The sequence below is a fragment of the Lepidochelys kempii genome, chromosome 25 (assembly GCF_965140265.1).
Source record: "Lepidochelys kempii isolate rLepKem1 chromosome 25, rLepKem1.hap2, whole genome shotgun sequence".
Lineage (NCBI taxonomy): Eukaryota > Metazoa > Chordata > Testudines > Cheloniidae > Lepidochelys > Lepidochelys kempii.
In genome coordinates this window covers 17,255,810-17,272,583 of record NC_133280.1, presented here as the reverse complement: position 1 = coordinate 17,272,583, position 16,774 = coordinate 17,255,810, and the positions used below count along the sequence as shown (strand labels likewise).

Below are 16,774 nucleotides of genomic sequence, written 5' to 3'. Positions count from 1 at the left end.
CAAACCCCACAACCTGCAAAAGCTATTTAATATCCCAAATCATTAACAATATATGGATAGACTTAGCCATTACATTTTAAAACGAAATTTGAAAAGCCGTTCTTCATTCATTTATTTGTCAAATCCTGAGTTCACGTTTTGTATCTTTCTTCCAAAAACTGATGCCATTACAAACACCCATAGGAGCTGCCAGCATACGGTTGCATTCCCTGTTCTGCCTTTGCAATGGAAACATACAATCCTGAACTCAAGATCTGGCAAGTAAGTGATAGAAATTGCTTTTTAAATATATTTTAATGTATGTATTTGTCATTTAAGCTTAAATGGTCTGTTGGTGATTTGTGATATTAAATAATTTTTAAAATGTTTTCTTAATACTTTGAAGTTCACCTTCAATTCTTTTTTAAATTTCTTGGACTTTAATCATATCAAAATATTGTCAAATGCCCTTATTTGCTACAGTATTTGATTAGTTTATTTTCATAATTTTTATTAACCACAAATGTCTAGAGTATTTTTAATAAATTGTGACAGAGTGCTGAGAATCAGCAGCCAAACCAGCACTCTAGTCACTGTAAGTCCAATTTGTTTTTCCCAGTGAAGGGCCTGATTGAGGGAAGCAGGGGCTAATTACTAGATCAGTCTAAGCTCACGGAGCTAAGGAGCTATTTATTCACTAACTGGAAGAGTAGAAAGGCACAGGAAAGAAGTGTAAGGGAGAAATGAGAGAAAGAGAAAGGGTTGGAGAGGATAGGCAGGGCCAGGGTAAAGGGAGATCTCTGCGTGGATGATGTTTGTATGTCACTGTAAACAAGAGTTGCTGCATGGGACTGTAAATGGGTGGTTGTTGAGATAAACACAAATAAACTACATGTCGATGTTTACAAACTGGAGGTATTAGAGCCATTTGAATGAGAAGACAGTAAAAAAGGACTGCGCCCTGTCACGCGTGCATTTATTTTTTCAGATAATAAATGACAGAAAAATATAATAAATAATTAATAGAAATATCTCCAGATTATCCATATTAAATCATTTTAATTAAATTAGTTTAGAATAGTAGATACATATCTGGGTATGAGGAGCACTGAAAAAGGCCTTTAGGCAGTAAAGCATGTAAGCATATGCGTAACGTCAATGGAACTTAAGGATGCTTTCCTGAATCAGGGCCAAAGTGTGTATGGTTATATGATAGATTTATGTTCATGTTCACTGCACATTTTATATACCTGTTTATCCAAGTACCCTTTACCCTCTGGGTCAGCCAAATCCCATATCTGTGGAAATAAAAATCATGATAACATGTATTTTTGTAAGTAATTTATCTTGGAAAGCTCAAATAGAAAACATTAGTACTTGAACTGTTTGTTTTATATTTCAACATTTGAACTGCAAATTTGCTTTAAAAATTTTAAACCTCAAATTGTTGTATATGTAAAAAAGAAAGTGCTCTTTATTTTAAAGTCAAATCCTTCTTCACATAAAACCACATGCAAACTCCATTGAAGTAAATGGGAGTCTGTCCATTACCTTTAATGACCTTTGGATCAGGCCCTTATGTCCTACAGTCTGAATTTCTCTTCCATTAGAGATCACATCATAACCAACATACACAGAACATTGTATGATCTACAATGATCAAATGATCTAGCATTTTCCTGCACTCCCTAGCCTGCAGTTGTAGAGAGGAGCCCCCACTCCCTTCCAATAATCCTGAACTCATGACAGATAAGTCATGGAGGTAAGTGAAGGAGAAACAGATTTGCTAATATTTTGTTTTAAAATTAGTAATTTAAAATCTTATTGTGTAATCTCTAATCAATCATTGTCATCTTTAATTCATTCCTCATCACAGCTAGTCTCTTTCTCTCTCAATAGGTTCTTATATCACCCTTATCACCACGGTATCTAAGCGCCTTCCAGTAGTCCAATAAATGATGTGATTAACTGGTTACTTCTCTTTTACATATCTTCAGAATCTACACTTTCTTCATAGCCTCCACCATTAAAACTTTTATTCAATCCCTGGCCATCTCCCACTTTGATTACTGTAACAATCTCTTGTCTGGCTTCACAGAATCACACCTCTCCCAGCTCCTCTCTGTCCACATTTTCCTCCTCCACTGCTTCCTACACAATTCCCCCTCTTTGGATCCCTGCATTGGTGGATTCCTGTCTCTTCCCTTCATTTTCAGTTTCCTTTTCCTCATCCATATATCTCAATATCTCTGTTCCCAGTTCCCCCTACTGCTACTTACATTCTTCTCAGTCATCTTGTCTGACTGCTTACTCCCTTTGTCTCCTCTTCCCACTCTAACCTTTGTGCCTTCTCAGATGCTGTCTCATGTGCACAGAACAGTCTCATTGACAAGGCGCTCGCTCTTCAAGCAATTCTTTATATGACCTTATTATTAATTATCCCCTCATCTTCCTGTTTTATCTTGTGTGTTATAAACTTTTTGAGGCTCTTAAAATATCCACAGAAGCAGAGCTTTAGTCAGTGCAACCAAGGGAGTAACAACCAATCTACAAGTACCTGGAGTTCAGAAAAATCAGAGGTGCACTGTATTGCACACTCTCTCTAGCAAACCACATCCACATTCACTCAATACCAGCTGTGATCATAATGCACAGAAAAAATACTGTATAATGTATATGTATCCCCATATAAACACACACATACTTAACTTACTTTTCCAAGGATAATGTCTGGAAGACCTGATTTTTTAAGGAACAGTGCAGCTTCACTAGCCCCAACTCTCCCTGTGTATGTTGGATCTACCTGGAAAACAAAAATTAACTGACTTAAGTATGTCAGCTACAAAAGCAAAAGTGGAGAATGGAGATTTTCCTGTCCCTTAACCACCCAATAATAGAGCAATATTACCACACAGCAGAGGGAACACTGCAAGAAACTAGACTTACAAAGGGGGAAAACAATTAAAAAAAAAAAGTATTAAAAACATACCTGTTTGTAATAAGTCTCATACAATGGATTCCCAATGGAAAGCTAAAAAACAAAAAGGGTTGGTGGGTGGGATAAAAAATGAGAAAAGCAAAAATGGACCATGATCAAACATATTCCACTTTCAGGGAATGTCAAAAAAGCACATCCTGATATGAAACAAATTAATTTAAATTATTATTTCAGTATCACTAATATTACATATTTAAAATAAAAAACATATATTATGATATTGTTACAAATTTAACGCCTTAAAGTTCTGAATCTAAAAATTAGGGTTCTAACTGTATTGTTAATTGGACACACAACATGCTTACAGAAAGCTCTCAACAATAAAGTTTAATATTCATATTTAACCCTGATCCTAAGTTACAGAAATCTGCCTGCATGAACCCATTTCGCAGAATTGGGATACAGAAACATAAGTTTGAGATAAACATATGCAATGTAACCAAATTAACATTACCATGAGAACTGTAACACCAGTGACTTGAGAGTTTAGATTTTTTTTAACATTAACGTTCTGTTATTCAAAAGCAGCAAACAGTATTAAACCGTGTATAGCTTGTCCCCCCCTCCACAGCCTTCCCAACACTTAAAGTCATTGTGATGGGGTGGACGAGGCCTTATGGGCCTGCCACACCCTGGCCCAGAAAAGGGCAGTAGAAAGGTCTACATCGGCTGTGTGGGAAGTAGCCAATCAGGGCCAAGCAGGTCAGTATAAGAAGAGCTGCAGGTCTAGCATGAGTTCAGTTCCCTGTTAGAGCTGGAGGAGAGTGGATAGTGCTCCAGCTTGGCTGCTAGGACTCCATAAAGACAAGGCCTTGAGGTAAGGATGAAGAATGTATGGCAACCATGGGAAAGTGGCCCAGAGAATTATAGCAGTAACCTAGTTTATTTAAAGGGACATTGTGAATGGCTGCTATCTATAGGGCCCCTGGGTGGGACCTGGTGTAGAGGCTGGTGTTGGTCTCTACCCACCCTCCACTCCCCCCCACACAAAAAAAGTAGCCTGGACTTTGAGGCACCCCAGAAGAGGAACTGAACTGTAGTAGCCCAGCTGAAGAACTAGGCCAGAAAGGCCCTGAGAGGGTGAAGACGCTGCCTCCAGGGAAGGAGCCCTAGGGTGCTGTTCTAGTCCGGAGCAGGGACAAAGAGAAACATTAAAAGTATGAAGTCAAACACTCAAAAGTTAGGAAAAGCCAGAATTAAATTACCTCTGAAATCTTAATTCAGCCATCCTGTGTGTTTGTAATTATGTAGGTGTTTAAAAAAAGCAAACTGAAAAAAACAGAAATTCCATCATGTGGAATCATAGGTAGCACCCTCACTGGTCATCAGTAGGGCTGAAACTTTGCACACTACAGACCTCTTAAGCTAGAGGTTCTTGTCAACTGCTGGAAATAGCCCACTTTGATTATCACTACAAAAATTCCCCTCCTGCTGGTAATAGCTCACCTGATCACTCTCAAAAAGAAAAGGAGTACTTGTGGCACCTTAGAGACTAACCAATTTATTTGAGCATGAGCTTTCGTGAGCTACAGCTCACTTCATCGGATGCATACCGTGGAAACTGCAGAAGACATATATACACACAGAGACCACGAAACAATACCTTCTTCCCACCCCACTGTCCTGCTGGTAATAGCTTATCTAAAGTGATCATCAAGTTGGGCCATTTCCAGCACAAATCCAGGTTTTCTCACCCTCCACCCCCCCCCCCCCCACAAATTCACTCTCCTGCTGGTAATAGCCCATCCAAAGTGACCACTCTCTTCACAATGTGTATGATAATCAAGGTAGCCTATTTCCCCTTGTTTCTTCCTACCCCCTTCCCCGGCATTCTGGTTAAACTTGGATTTAAACTTGGAGAGTGGTCAGTTTGGATGACCTATTGCCAGCAGGAGAGTGAGTTTGTGTGTGTGTCCGTCCGTCCCGGGGGGGAGGGGGGGGGATGTGAGAGCCTGGATTTGTGCTGGAAATGGCCCACCTTGATTACCATGCACATTGTAGGGAGAGTGGTCACTTTGGATGAGCTATTACCAGCAGGAGAGTGAGTTTGTGTGTGTATGGGAGTGGGGGGGTGAGAAAACCTGGATTTGTGCAGGAAATGGCCCACCTTGATTATCGTACACATTGTGAAGAGAGTTGTCACTTTGGATAGGCTATTACCAGCAGGAGAGTGAGTTTGTGTGTGGGAGGGTGGAGGGTGAGAAAACCTGGATTTGTGCTGGAAATGGCCCAACTTGATGATCACTTTAGATAAGCTATTACCAGCATGAGAGTGGGGTGGGAGGAGGTATTGTTTCATGGTCTCTGTGTGTATATAATGTCTTCTGCAGTTTCCACAGTATGCATCCGATGAAGTGAGATGTAGCTCACGAAAGCTCATGCTCAAATAAATTGGTTAGTCTCGAAGGTGCCACAAGTACTCCTTTTCTTTTTGCGAATACAGACTAACACGGCTGTTACTCTGAAACCTGATCACTCTCGTTACAGTGTGTATGGTAACACCCATTGTTTCATGTTCTCTGTGTATGTAAATCTCCCCACTGTATTTTGCACTGAATGCATCCAATGAAGTGAGCTGTAGCTCACTTCAAGCTTATGCTAAAATAAATTTGTTAGTCTAAGGTACCACAAGTACTCCTTTTCTTTTTGCGGATACAGACTAACACGGTTGCTAATCTGAAAAGGAGTACTTGTGGCACCTTAGAGACTAACCAATTTATTAGAGCATAAGCTTTCGTGAGCTACAGCTCACTTCCTCAGATGCATAGCGTGGAAACTGCAGCAGGCTTTATATATATACACAGAGAATATGAAACAATACCTACTCCCACCCCACTGTCCTGCTGGTAATAGCTTATCTAAAGTGATCATCAGGTGGGCCATTTCCAGCACAAATCCAGGTTTTCTCACCCTCCCCCCCCCCCCCCCCACAAATTCACTCTCCTGCTGGTGATAGCCCATCCAAAGTGACAACTCTTTACACAATGTGCATGACAATCAAGTTGGGCTATTTCCTGCACAAATCCAGGTTTTCTCACATCCCCCCCCACCCCCATACACACACAAACTCACTCTCCTGCTGGTAATAGCTCATCCAAACTGACCACTCTTCAAGTTTAAATCCAAGTTAAACCAGAACATCTGGGGGGGGGGGGGGGGTAGGAAAAAACAAGGGGAAATAGGCTACCTTGCATAATGACTTAGCCACTCCCAGTCTCTATTTAAGCCTAAATTAATAGTATCCAATTTGCAAATGAATTCCAATTCAGCAGTTTCTCGCTGGAGTCTGGATTTGAAGTTTTTTTGTTTTAAGATAGCGACCTTCATGTCTGTGATTGCGTGACCAGAGAGATTGAAGTGTTCTCCGATTGGTTTATGAATGTTATAATTCTTGACATCTGATTTGTGTCCATTTATTCTTTTACGTAGAGACTGTCCAGTTTGACCAATGTACATGGCAGAGGGGCATTGCTGGCACATGATGGCATATATCACATTGGTGGATGTGCAGGTGAACGAGCCTCTGATAGGTTTCAGAGTAACAGCCGTGTTAGTCTGTATTCGCAAAAAGAAAAGGAGTACTTGTGGCACCTTAGAGACTAACCAATTTATTAGAGCATAAGCTTTCGTGAGCTACAGTTATTAGGCCCTGTGATGGTGTCCCCTGAATAGATATGTGGGCACAATTGGCAACGGGCTTTGTTGCAAGGATAGGTTCCTGGGTTAGTGGTTCTGTTGTGTGGTATGTTACTCTGAAACCAATCTGAAAAGAGTAAGTGATAGCATTAATAAGTTGACATCCTCTTCATGGATCTTCACTAGTGGAGGATGAGACCCATTTTGCAAAGGGGTTTCCACAAAAATGTATGACTACAGAGGAACAGTGAGATTCAATCTTTGGCTCATTCCAAATTTTGGAGGGGACTGACCCTTCTGTTCCTGTTCCCCCACACCTAACACATTCTGTCACATCCCCTCCACCCTGTCCCTGTACTGTCTCTCTCCCACCAGCTTCTTGTCCTAGTCTCCTCACCTAGTCCATTCCAGTCTCCACCTCTGAGGGTCTTCATGCTAGTCCATGTCTCCCCTCTGGGCTGTCCTAGTGAGTCTTCCCTCCCCAGGCTCATTGCCCAGCCAGTGTCTGTCCAGCTCAGCTCCCAGATCTCCTCCCCTTAGGTCACAATCCTAAATCTTCCCCTTGCCAGACTCTTTGTCCCAATCTGCTCCCTCTGCCACACCTGCCCCTCCTCCGTAGGTCTGGCTTATTCTCTCTCTATTCTAACCAAACTGTTTCCTCCTCAATGCTGCCTGAGTGCCTGTTCCCCAGAGGGAACATTGAGAGAACAAGAGTGAGTCTCCATAGTCTCAGTTCTGGTGGTCTGTGACATAGTGACTTGCAACAATTGGCAGGAAAGTCCTGCTCAGCCCATGTAGTCCTGGGTTGGCACAAGCCTGGTACAGACAGAATATTCAAAGAATCTAGAGGCCAATCTCTACTGCGCATATGCAAACTTAGATTCCCCCCCCCCCCCCCAGAGTCTTATAAGATGGCTAAACTTGGGCTTTTATTTTTCCCCATGGGAATAGCAAAGGGTTCATCCCTGACACAAAGGCAACCCCTTGCCAAAATTTCAAGCTCCTGGAGGCACACTAGCACTACAGCTTCTCAAGAAAACAGTAAGGTTGTGCAGTTTTTTGTTTTATAATCATGGGCAAAATGACATTTTTCCCCCACCCTCTACATTTCCTCAGAAATGGCTGAACCATTTTTGTTGAAAATTTCTTAAAATATGCAGGCTGAGGCAGATACTTGACATGGGAAATTCTAAGCCAAATATTTAAAAATTGGCAAAGATATAGGCAATTGAAAACAGGGTCTTATATGGGGAAATGTCAGGTAACCTGAAGTATAGGCGGAGCTGGAAGCACTGCCTGTAATTATGCACATAGGTGTGCGCACACATCTTGTGTCTTAACAGAATCAGAAGCAAGTGCTTGATGTGCAATTAGGAAGGGAAGAATTCTGGCTTTCCAACAGTATACAGTTCCCATTCTGAGTTATGATTGGTGCACAGCTGAATATTGCTCATCCTTCACTTTGACCATTTTTGGAGGTGTCTGTGCATATTTGTGGAAAGATGGAAATGGTCTGTATCAATTTTTCTTTGGCAAACTAACAGAAATCTATGGGGAGATGAAATAGTTGGCAGAGTGCTGGTGAGGTAAGAAATACATAATTAAATTTGTCAAAGGGTATCACCACCACTTTCTGTTTTGATATAGCATTGAGATTTGATTTTATATGCATGCTTTTAGGCACTGATCCTGTGAACACTCATGTACATGCTTAACTTTAAACACCAGAAAGCCCTACTGATTTAAAATTAATGCAACTATTCACGTGCTTAAAACTAAGCACATGCTGTTTTGCAGAACTGGAACCTTAGACTGTATAAAACAGAAGGTACAATGTAACAAACCTTCATTTACTGGGAACATTACTGATATATTATAAGCATCTCACATTTTTGCATTCTATATAAACAACAAAAATAATTCAGCTCATTTGAGTCAACATTTAAATGTTGACAATCACTTATGTCTAGTCTTATTCTGGATGTCTCCATGTAAGGATACTTAAATTTTATTACATTCCCCACTCCCCATTCTTTTGTATTCCATTTTGGTGGGTTTTTACTTAATGACTTGCCAGAATATTTTGAAGTAAATGTAAAAATTCAAGGTGGTTCTTTCATTTCCTCTACAATTATATGTATTCCCTTAAATAAAATTGTAATGCATTGACAGTTCTGTATAGGCAAAACATCTTTTCCAAGGAAACGAAACAACACTGTTAACTAATTAATTAGAAAATGTATTAATGTTGAAAGAACTACATCCTGTCCATAGTAAGAAGACTTATTATTTCAGTAACATATACAAATTGCATTAAAAGAGAATACCAAAAGAACTTGGAACAACAATCTCCCAAACATCAAAGGAGACATGTGCAACTAACCATATAAAAGCAGAAAGAAAAGGAGTACTTGTGGCACTAATAACTAATAAATTGGTTAGTCTCTAAGGTGCCACAAGTCCTCCTTTTCTTTTTGCGAATACAGACTAACACGGCTGTTACTCTGAAACTTGTGGCACCTTAGAGACTAACCAATTTATTTGAGCATGAGCTTTCGTGAGCTACAGCTCACTTCATCAGATGTTTACCGTGGAAACTGCAGCAGACTTTATATACACACAGAAATCATGAAACAATACCTCCTCCCACCCCACTGTCCTGCTGGTAATAGCTTATCTAAAGTGATCAACAGGTGGGCCATTTCCAGCACAAATCCAGGTTTTCTCACCCTCCACCCCCCCACACAAATTCACTCTCCTGCTGGTGCTAGCCCATCCAAAGTGACAACTCTTTACATAATCAAGTCGGGCTATTTCCTGCCTAGATCAAGGTTTTCTCACATCCCCCCCACCCCCATACACACACAAACTCACTCTCCTGCTGGTAATAGCTCATCTAAACTGACCATTCTCCAGGTTTAAATCCAAGTTAAACCAGAACATCTGGGGGGGGGGGGGTAGGAAAAAACAAGAGGAAACAGGCTACCTTGCATAATGACTTAGCCACTCCCAGTCTCTATTTAAGCCTAAATTAATAGTATCCAATTTGCAAATGAATTCCAATTCAGCAGTTTCTCGCTGGAGTCTGGATTTGAAGTTTTTTTGTTTTAAGATAGCGACCTTCATGTCTGTGATTGCGTGACCAGAGAGATTGAAGTGTTCTCCGACTGGTTTATGAATGTTATAATTCTTGACATCTGATTTGTGTCCATAAATTGGTTAGTCTCTAAGGTGCCACAAGTACTCCTTTTCTTTTTGCGGAATAAATGGACACAAATCAGATGTCAAGAATTATAACATTCATAAACCAGTCGGAGAACACTTCAATCTCTCTGGTCACGCAATCACAGACATGAAGGTCGCTATCTTAAAACAAAAAAACTTCAAATCCAGACTCCAGCGAGAAACTGCTGAATTGGAATTCATTTGCAAATTGGATACTATTAATTTAGGCTTAAATAGAGACTGGGAGTGGCTAAGTCATTATGCAAGGTAGCCTGTTTCCTCTTGTTTTTTCCTACCCCCCCCCCCAGATGTTCTGGTTTAACTTGGATTTAAACCTGGAGAATGGTCAGTTTAGATGAGCTATTACCAGCAGGAGAGTGAGTTTGTGTGTATGGGGGTGGGGGGGATGTGAGAAAACCTTGATCTAGGCAGGAAATAGCCCGACTTGATTATGTAAAGAGTTGTCACTTTGGATGGGCTAGCACCAGCAGGAGAGTGAATTTGTGTGGGGGGGTGGAGGGTGAGAAAACCTGGATTTGTGCTGGAAATGGCCCACCTGTTGATCACTTTAGATAAGCTATTACCAGCAGGACAGTGGGGTGGGAGGAGGTATTGTTTCATGATTTCTGTGTGTATATAAAGTCTGCTGCAGTTTCCACGGTAAACATCTGATGAAGTGAGCTGTAGCTCACGAAAGCTCATGCTCAAATAAATTGGTTAGTCTCTAAGGTGCCACAAGTACTCCTTTTCTTTTTGCGAATACAGACTAACACGGCTGTTCCTCTGAAACCTGTCATATAAAAGCAGGATTTCTAGTATGGTAAATATCTGAGACTTGCCATATGGGGTACATTTTATGAATCCACTTTAAAACTGTTTTACCTACTTTATTACATGAGTCTTTAGCAAGTACTATATCTACCAAGTTCTAAGAAAGAAAAGTTCCCCTCTGAAGTCTAAGATATCACAAATGGTAGCTTGATATGAAAGGCCAGAGTCTAATCAGATTTAAATTGTAAACATCCATACAGATCAAACTTCTAGTATGGTATTTACACACTAGTGGGTTTTCTTTTAGATGTTTGCAAAAAGAAAAGGAGTACTTGTGGCACCTTAGAGACTAACCAATTTATTTGAGCATAAGCTTTCGTGAGCTACAGCTCACTTCTTCGGATGCATACCGTGGAAACTGCAGCAGACTTTATATATACACAGAGAATATGAAACAATACACAGTGGGGTGGGAGGAGGTAGTGTTTCATATTCTCTGTGTATATATAAAGTCTGCTGCAGTTTCCACGGTATGCATCCGAAGAAGTGAGCTGTAGCTCACGAAAGCTTATGCTCAAATAAATTGGTTAGTCTCTAAGGTGCCACAAGTACTCCTTTTCTTTTTGCGAATACAGACTAACACGGCTGTTACTCTGAAACCTTTTAGATGTTTGTCAGCCATATTGTTGATCAGATCAGAAATGCTTTATCACAATTAGGGTGATTAGGGTAGAATTTTTTCCCTATAAAGTTTAAGCAAAATCATGAAAGCAAAGTGCCTCCACAAGGACAGTCCTTTGCTTCCTTTGTATATTTTTGTTTAGAATTAATTAATAGACGGAATGCTTGCCATCTTTCACTTAAAAATTCTGTCTTATCCATCTGGGGTATGTGTGACCACAGCCTTGTTGCAACCACAGCCAACTTTGGAATTCTTTCTTTGCTAGCAACTTAGCAAGAATACAAATTAGCAACAGTGACAAACATATTTGGGGCCAATCAGGGCTCTGATCTGTACCCAAAAAAGGGCTAGAAAGCAACACACTCTCCCATAATAAGGCACTTGATAAATTGTGTTGTACAACCAATTATGTTTCCACAATGTTTTGTCACACTCTGAGGAATTATGTCAACCGTTTTCTCCTTAAAAAGACCCACGTTATTTCTTCAGAGCTCTAAAATGTGTCTAAAGTAATTATTCTGAGCATGCTGATTGATACCTACTGTTTGAAGACTTAAGTCCACTGGAGTTTCACTCTGCTATTCTTAAAAGCAGTGCAAAATATGGTTTCTTTTAACTTATTACTCATGGCCAGTACATGGAACACTTGAGTTTGTATGGCACAGTAAGTTGTGAAAACAATATCAAACAACTATTTTGCAAAAGTCTGACTTCTGAACAGATTCATCAAGGTAACTAGTCCTGTTTCTCCCACAATGATCGTTACACACAACTTGTCAGACTTCAAGAGCAAGAGTTACTTGACTTTATATCAGAAACCCAATTCAGCAAGTTGCTTGAGCTTTTAAAGCTTTATGCAAGAGAACATGGATTTCAGGGGTGAAATTTAAAAGTGAAATGGAAACATTTTAGAAAATATTAAAAGCTATGTGAAGCCAGAGAGGATTATGTTGCAAAGACCGCATGGATCTATGTATCCAAGTAAAGTCCCACAAACTGCAAGAGAAGATAGAACCCTGAGCATGGGACTTGGGGGGAGGGAAGACTTAATAACTATCAAGTGGAAACATTTTATTAGTTATTTGGGTTCTGGAGCTCCCAGTTAACTGTAAACCTTCTTGCTGACAAATACCAGGAATGTGTAATGCCATTAGTAATATCTAGTGCCTTCCTCACTTGAAATCTAGATCAGATTTGCCTATAAATATTCAAATACACTTGGAAGATTAATGACAGTTGTCATCCTAAATACATGACTGATCTAATGCAAGTGGTGAAGACAGGGTTTCACTTTAAAGACATTGGGTAGATTTATCCCTTCCTAGGAAATCACTTAGGTAATGTCTGCAAAGTGCTTTGCAGACAGAAAGGACTATGTAAGCACCAAATATTGCTGCCATGATTAAGAATTTAGGTAAGCATATAATGGCAAGTGGCTATTACAGACCATCAAATCAACAAGAGGAGCTGGATGAGGCATTTATAAAACCAATCTCCAAAGCACAAGACCAGGAAGTAATGGGAGCCTTTAATTACACAGACATCTGTTAGAAAAGTAATGCAGTTGTTGGAATGTGTTGGACACATTATTGTTCCAGAGGAGGTGGAGGGGACAGTTCTTTTAGACTTGAATCTGACCAACATAGAGAAACTGGTAGCAAATCTGAAGGTGAAAGGCAATTTGGGTGAAAGTGATCATGAAATAAACTTCAGGATTATAAGGAAAGGAAGGAGTGAGCAGTGGAATAAGGTCATGGGACTTAAACTCCACCCCACTTTAACAAACTCAGAGAACTGGTAGGTAAGGCCCATGGTGGGGGAGAGAATTCAGGATGGCTGGCAATTTCTCAAGGAGAAAATATTAAAGGCATAACTGCAAATTATTCTGAGGCAAAGGAAAGCTGGGAAGACTAGTGAGAGGCCAATATGGGTCTCAGGAGCTCTTTATGTAGGATTCCTTTTTGAGTGTCAAGTCATTAAAGTGGAAACATAGACAACTTGCTAAGGAGGAGTACAAAGGAATAGTACAAGCATGTATGAACAAAATGAGTTACCTGTAGCAAGGGACATAAAAGGCAGTCAGAGGGTTATTTAAATAGGAGCAAGAGATGAATAAAAGCATAGGTTCTCTATTTTGCAGGGAAGGAGAGCTAAAAGTTAAAACTGATATCAAAGCTAAGGTGTTTAACGCCTATCTTGCCTTTATCTGTACTAAAAGCTAAGGGGGACCAAATACTCAGCACAATTAATATTAACAATAAGGGGGAAGGAAATGCAAGCCAAAATAGAGAAACAGGTTAAAGAATATTTAGATGTGAGATGTAATCAAGTCAGCAGGGCCCAATGAAATTCATCTTAGGGTACTTAAGCAACCAGCTGATACAACATTGGAACTGTTACCAGCTATCTTTGAGAACTCCAGGAAGATGGGTGAGACTCTGGAGTCTTAGTGGATCACAAAGAAGATGAATCAACTATGATGCAGTTTCCAAAAAGGATAACTATTCTTGGATGTATTTACAGGAGTGTCACGTAAGACCTGAGAGGCAACTGTCCCATTCTATTGGGCCTCAGTGGAGTACTGTGTCCAATTCTAGGTACTGCACCTTAGAGACATGAATGAAACTGAGTGAGTCCAGAGCAGAAAGCAACAACAATTATAAAAGGCTGAGAACCTGTCCTATGAGGAAAGGTGTAGAGGTTTAATGTTTTCTGGTTTCTTTTTTTAAAAAAAACTGGGCATGGTTAGCCTCTAGAAAGGGGTGGGGGGGAAAGGAAACTAAATGGGCTTTAAATATGTTAAGGGCTGTTAGAAAACAGTTGATCACCATCCTCTTCATATGCCCACCAGAAGTAGGGACAAAAGTAATGGACTTAATTTGCAGCAACAGATTTTTTTTTTTAGATATTAGGAAAACCTTTCTAACTATAAATGGAGTTAAGCTCTGGAATAGCCTTCTATGGGAGTTTGTGGCATTCCCATCGCTGGAAGTTTTTTAAAAACAGGTTGGACAAACATGTCAGGGATTGTCTAGGTTTACTTGATCCTGCCACAGCACAGGGGGTTGTACTTCTAGAGGTCCCTTCTGGCTATACATTTCTATGATAATAAGATTTAAAAATAAAATGTGTCCCATATGTTAAACTATACCCTGTAACACAACCCTGCCTTTCACAAGGGCTCAGGGTCTTTTCTCTCCACTGCAGAATCCTGATTATCCCACTCCCCTCACTCACTCTTTGCTAATAAGGAGTGAGAAGAAATGAGCTTTTCAAGCATGTGTCATTAACTACCATACCGTAGAACCTCAGTTATGGAACACCTTAGGAATAGAGATTGCTGGTGGTTCTGAAACGGTTTCCACAGTATGCATCTGATGAAGTGAGCTGTAGCTCACGAAAACTTATGCTCAAATAAATTGGTTAGTCTCTAAGGTGCCACAAGTCCTCCTTTTCTTTTTGCGAATACAGACTAACATGGCTGTTACTCTGAAACCTGAAATGTTAGTAACTCTGAACAAAACATTATGGTGGTTCTTTCAGAAGTTTACAAGTGAACATTGATTTAATATATCTTTGAAGCTTTACTATGCAGAAGAAAAAAGCTACTTTCCCTTTATTTTTTAGTAGTTTACATTTAACCCAGTACTGGGGAGGTTTGTGTCTCTGCTACTGCCTGAGGGTGTATGTTGAGTTCCAAATGAAGCATGTGGTTGATTGTCAGCTCATAACTCAGACGTTCTACTGTACTTATGACCCCCACGTTTCCATCACAACAGGATACAAGCACCTTTCAAGATTTAAAAAAGACAAAAACAAACCCCAAACTTCTCACAACATCCCTGTGCGCTAGGCACTGCTAGCTCCATTTTACAATGGGGGAAACTAACCCCCAGAGAAATGAACTGACTTAAGCAAGGTTACACCAGGAGTCTACAGCAGAGCTGAATCAAAGTGTCCCGAGGCCTCGTCTCATGCCTTCACCACACGCTTAGGCTGCCCCTTCCCCTACCGTGGTTCAATACCAGGCCCTATTGCTTGGGGGGAGGAACAACAACGATCTGCATCCCAACGAGGCAGCGAGCATCCTCCCTCTCTGAGATTCCACCTCAGAGCCTGCTGCTGGGCAAGGGGCTCAAAGACCCCCCAGCGACCGGCTGCCTCCCCAAAGGCTCATCCCTGCCCCGGCTGCTGAGGGGAGCTGGGGGCCTGCCCTGCTCCGAGCACTGACCCGCCGGCGCCGGATGGGGCCCAGCTTCCCCCCCCCGCCATAAGCCGGTTTAACTCGCCAGCTGCAGGCCGCCGCCTAGAGGCCTGTCCCCCTGGCCCGGGTTTTCCCCTGGCGGGGTCCGACCACCATGAGTGGGGCGTCTGGCCCGGGCCAGGCCGGTTACCTGCTGGCTGTGGGGAATGAGCGCCGCCATCTTCCTCCCACTGACTGACTGCGGCGGGGCGGGGGGAAGGCGGAGCGAGCGCCGCCGAGGGGAGGGGGAAGGGAGCAGCAGGCACCGCAGGGAACTGGCCGGGCCTGTTCTTGCTTCAGCAGGGGGCTGAGGGCACGTGTGGCTGGACTCACTGTGCGGGTGAGGGGACTAGGAGGTCCCGCTACGATGCTGTGCAACTTCGTAACAATGAGACCGTAGCTGCTTTTAACTGAGGGTGTCAAAACATTTTACAGAATCCCCCTTTGTACAGACCATTGGGGAAACAGGCTTGCCCAAGGTCAGTTGCAGAGCCAAGCGTAACAGGCAGGAATCGTGATTTCCAGTCTCCACTTTCAGTCCCCAGAGAATGTATTTACTTCATGGAATATACTACGACAGAGTTAAGCTTAACTAAATAAACAGGTGTTTGTTCTAACAGTAAATTGGCATGCTTGTTAAAATATATTTCCACTGATAACATGAAATTCACACCCAAGGCACTTTTCAAAAATATGTTAGGGTAGGTTAAGCCTCCTTACACTTCTAAATTTTAGCTTAATCAGGTTCTACTAATCACATAAAACTGTGGCATTAGTAACTGTTTGTTCATATATTGACTGATGATTTTTTTAATTCAAGGGTTTTTATGTACTAGAGATTCCTCTCTGTCAGCTCTTTCTTCTCCAGTCACTTTTAAACACCTTAAACCTTTAAAAGGCAATGTAGTCTAATGTACAGAACAGGTGACTGGGTGTTATGACTCCTTACTCTGGGAGAGACTCCAGCATTTGTGGCTGAAGACACTTGTCACTATTCAAAGTATAGTAAAACAAGTTAATGGTCACTACAGAAACTTCTGGTTTTCTGGTTGTGTCAGCAACATACTGCAGGCAAAAAAAAAACAAACCCCACAAAAGAGACAGCCAAACATCCTTGGGTTATTTTATCTCTATCTGTCTCTCTAAAAGAACATTAAGATTGCATCTACTCCTGCCTAGCAACTTGTCGAAGTGCTGCTGCCTCATTCCCATGATTGTCTCCTTGCCTAGCCAGTCCCCA

The 16,774-nt window shown here is 41.2% G+C and overlaps 1 protein-coding gene across 7 annotated transcripts in view; it reads right to left on the bottom strand.

The window, feature by feature from the left end:
* EPS15L1 (epidermal growth factor receptor pathway substrate 15 like 1) overlaps positions 1-15,737 on the bottom strand; it is an 81,337-nt gene extending 65,600 nt beyond the window's left edge. For all 7 annotated transcript variants that reach the window (XM_073324396.1, XM_073324397.1, XM_073324398.1 and 4 more), the window contains exons 1-4: positions 15,686-15,737; positions 2,969-3,010; positions 2,693-2,782; positions 1,230-1,277 (exon numbers count right to left, since the gene is read on the bottom strand). In XM_073324396.1, coding sequence (XP_073180497.1) covers positions 1,230-1,277; positions 2,693-2,782; positions 2,969-3,010; positions 15,686-15,715 — 210 coding nt within the window. In that variant the 5' untranslated portion in view covers positions 15,716-15,737. The remainder of the gene's footprint in view (positions 1-1,229; positions 1,278-2,692; positions 2,783-2,968; positions 3,011-15,685) is intronic.
* Positions 15,738-16,774: the final 1,037 nt, after the last annotated feature.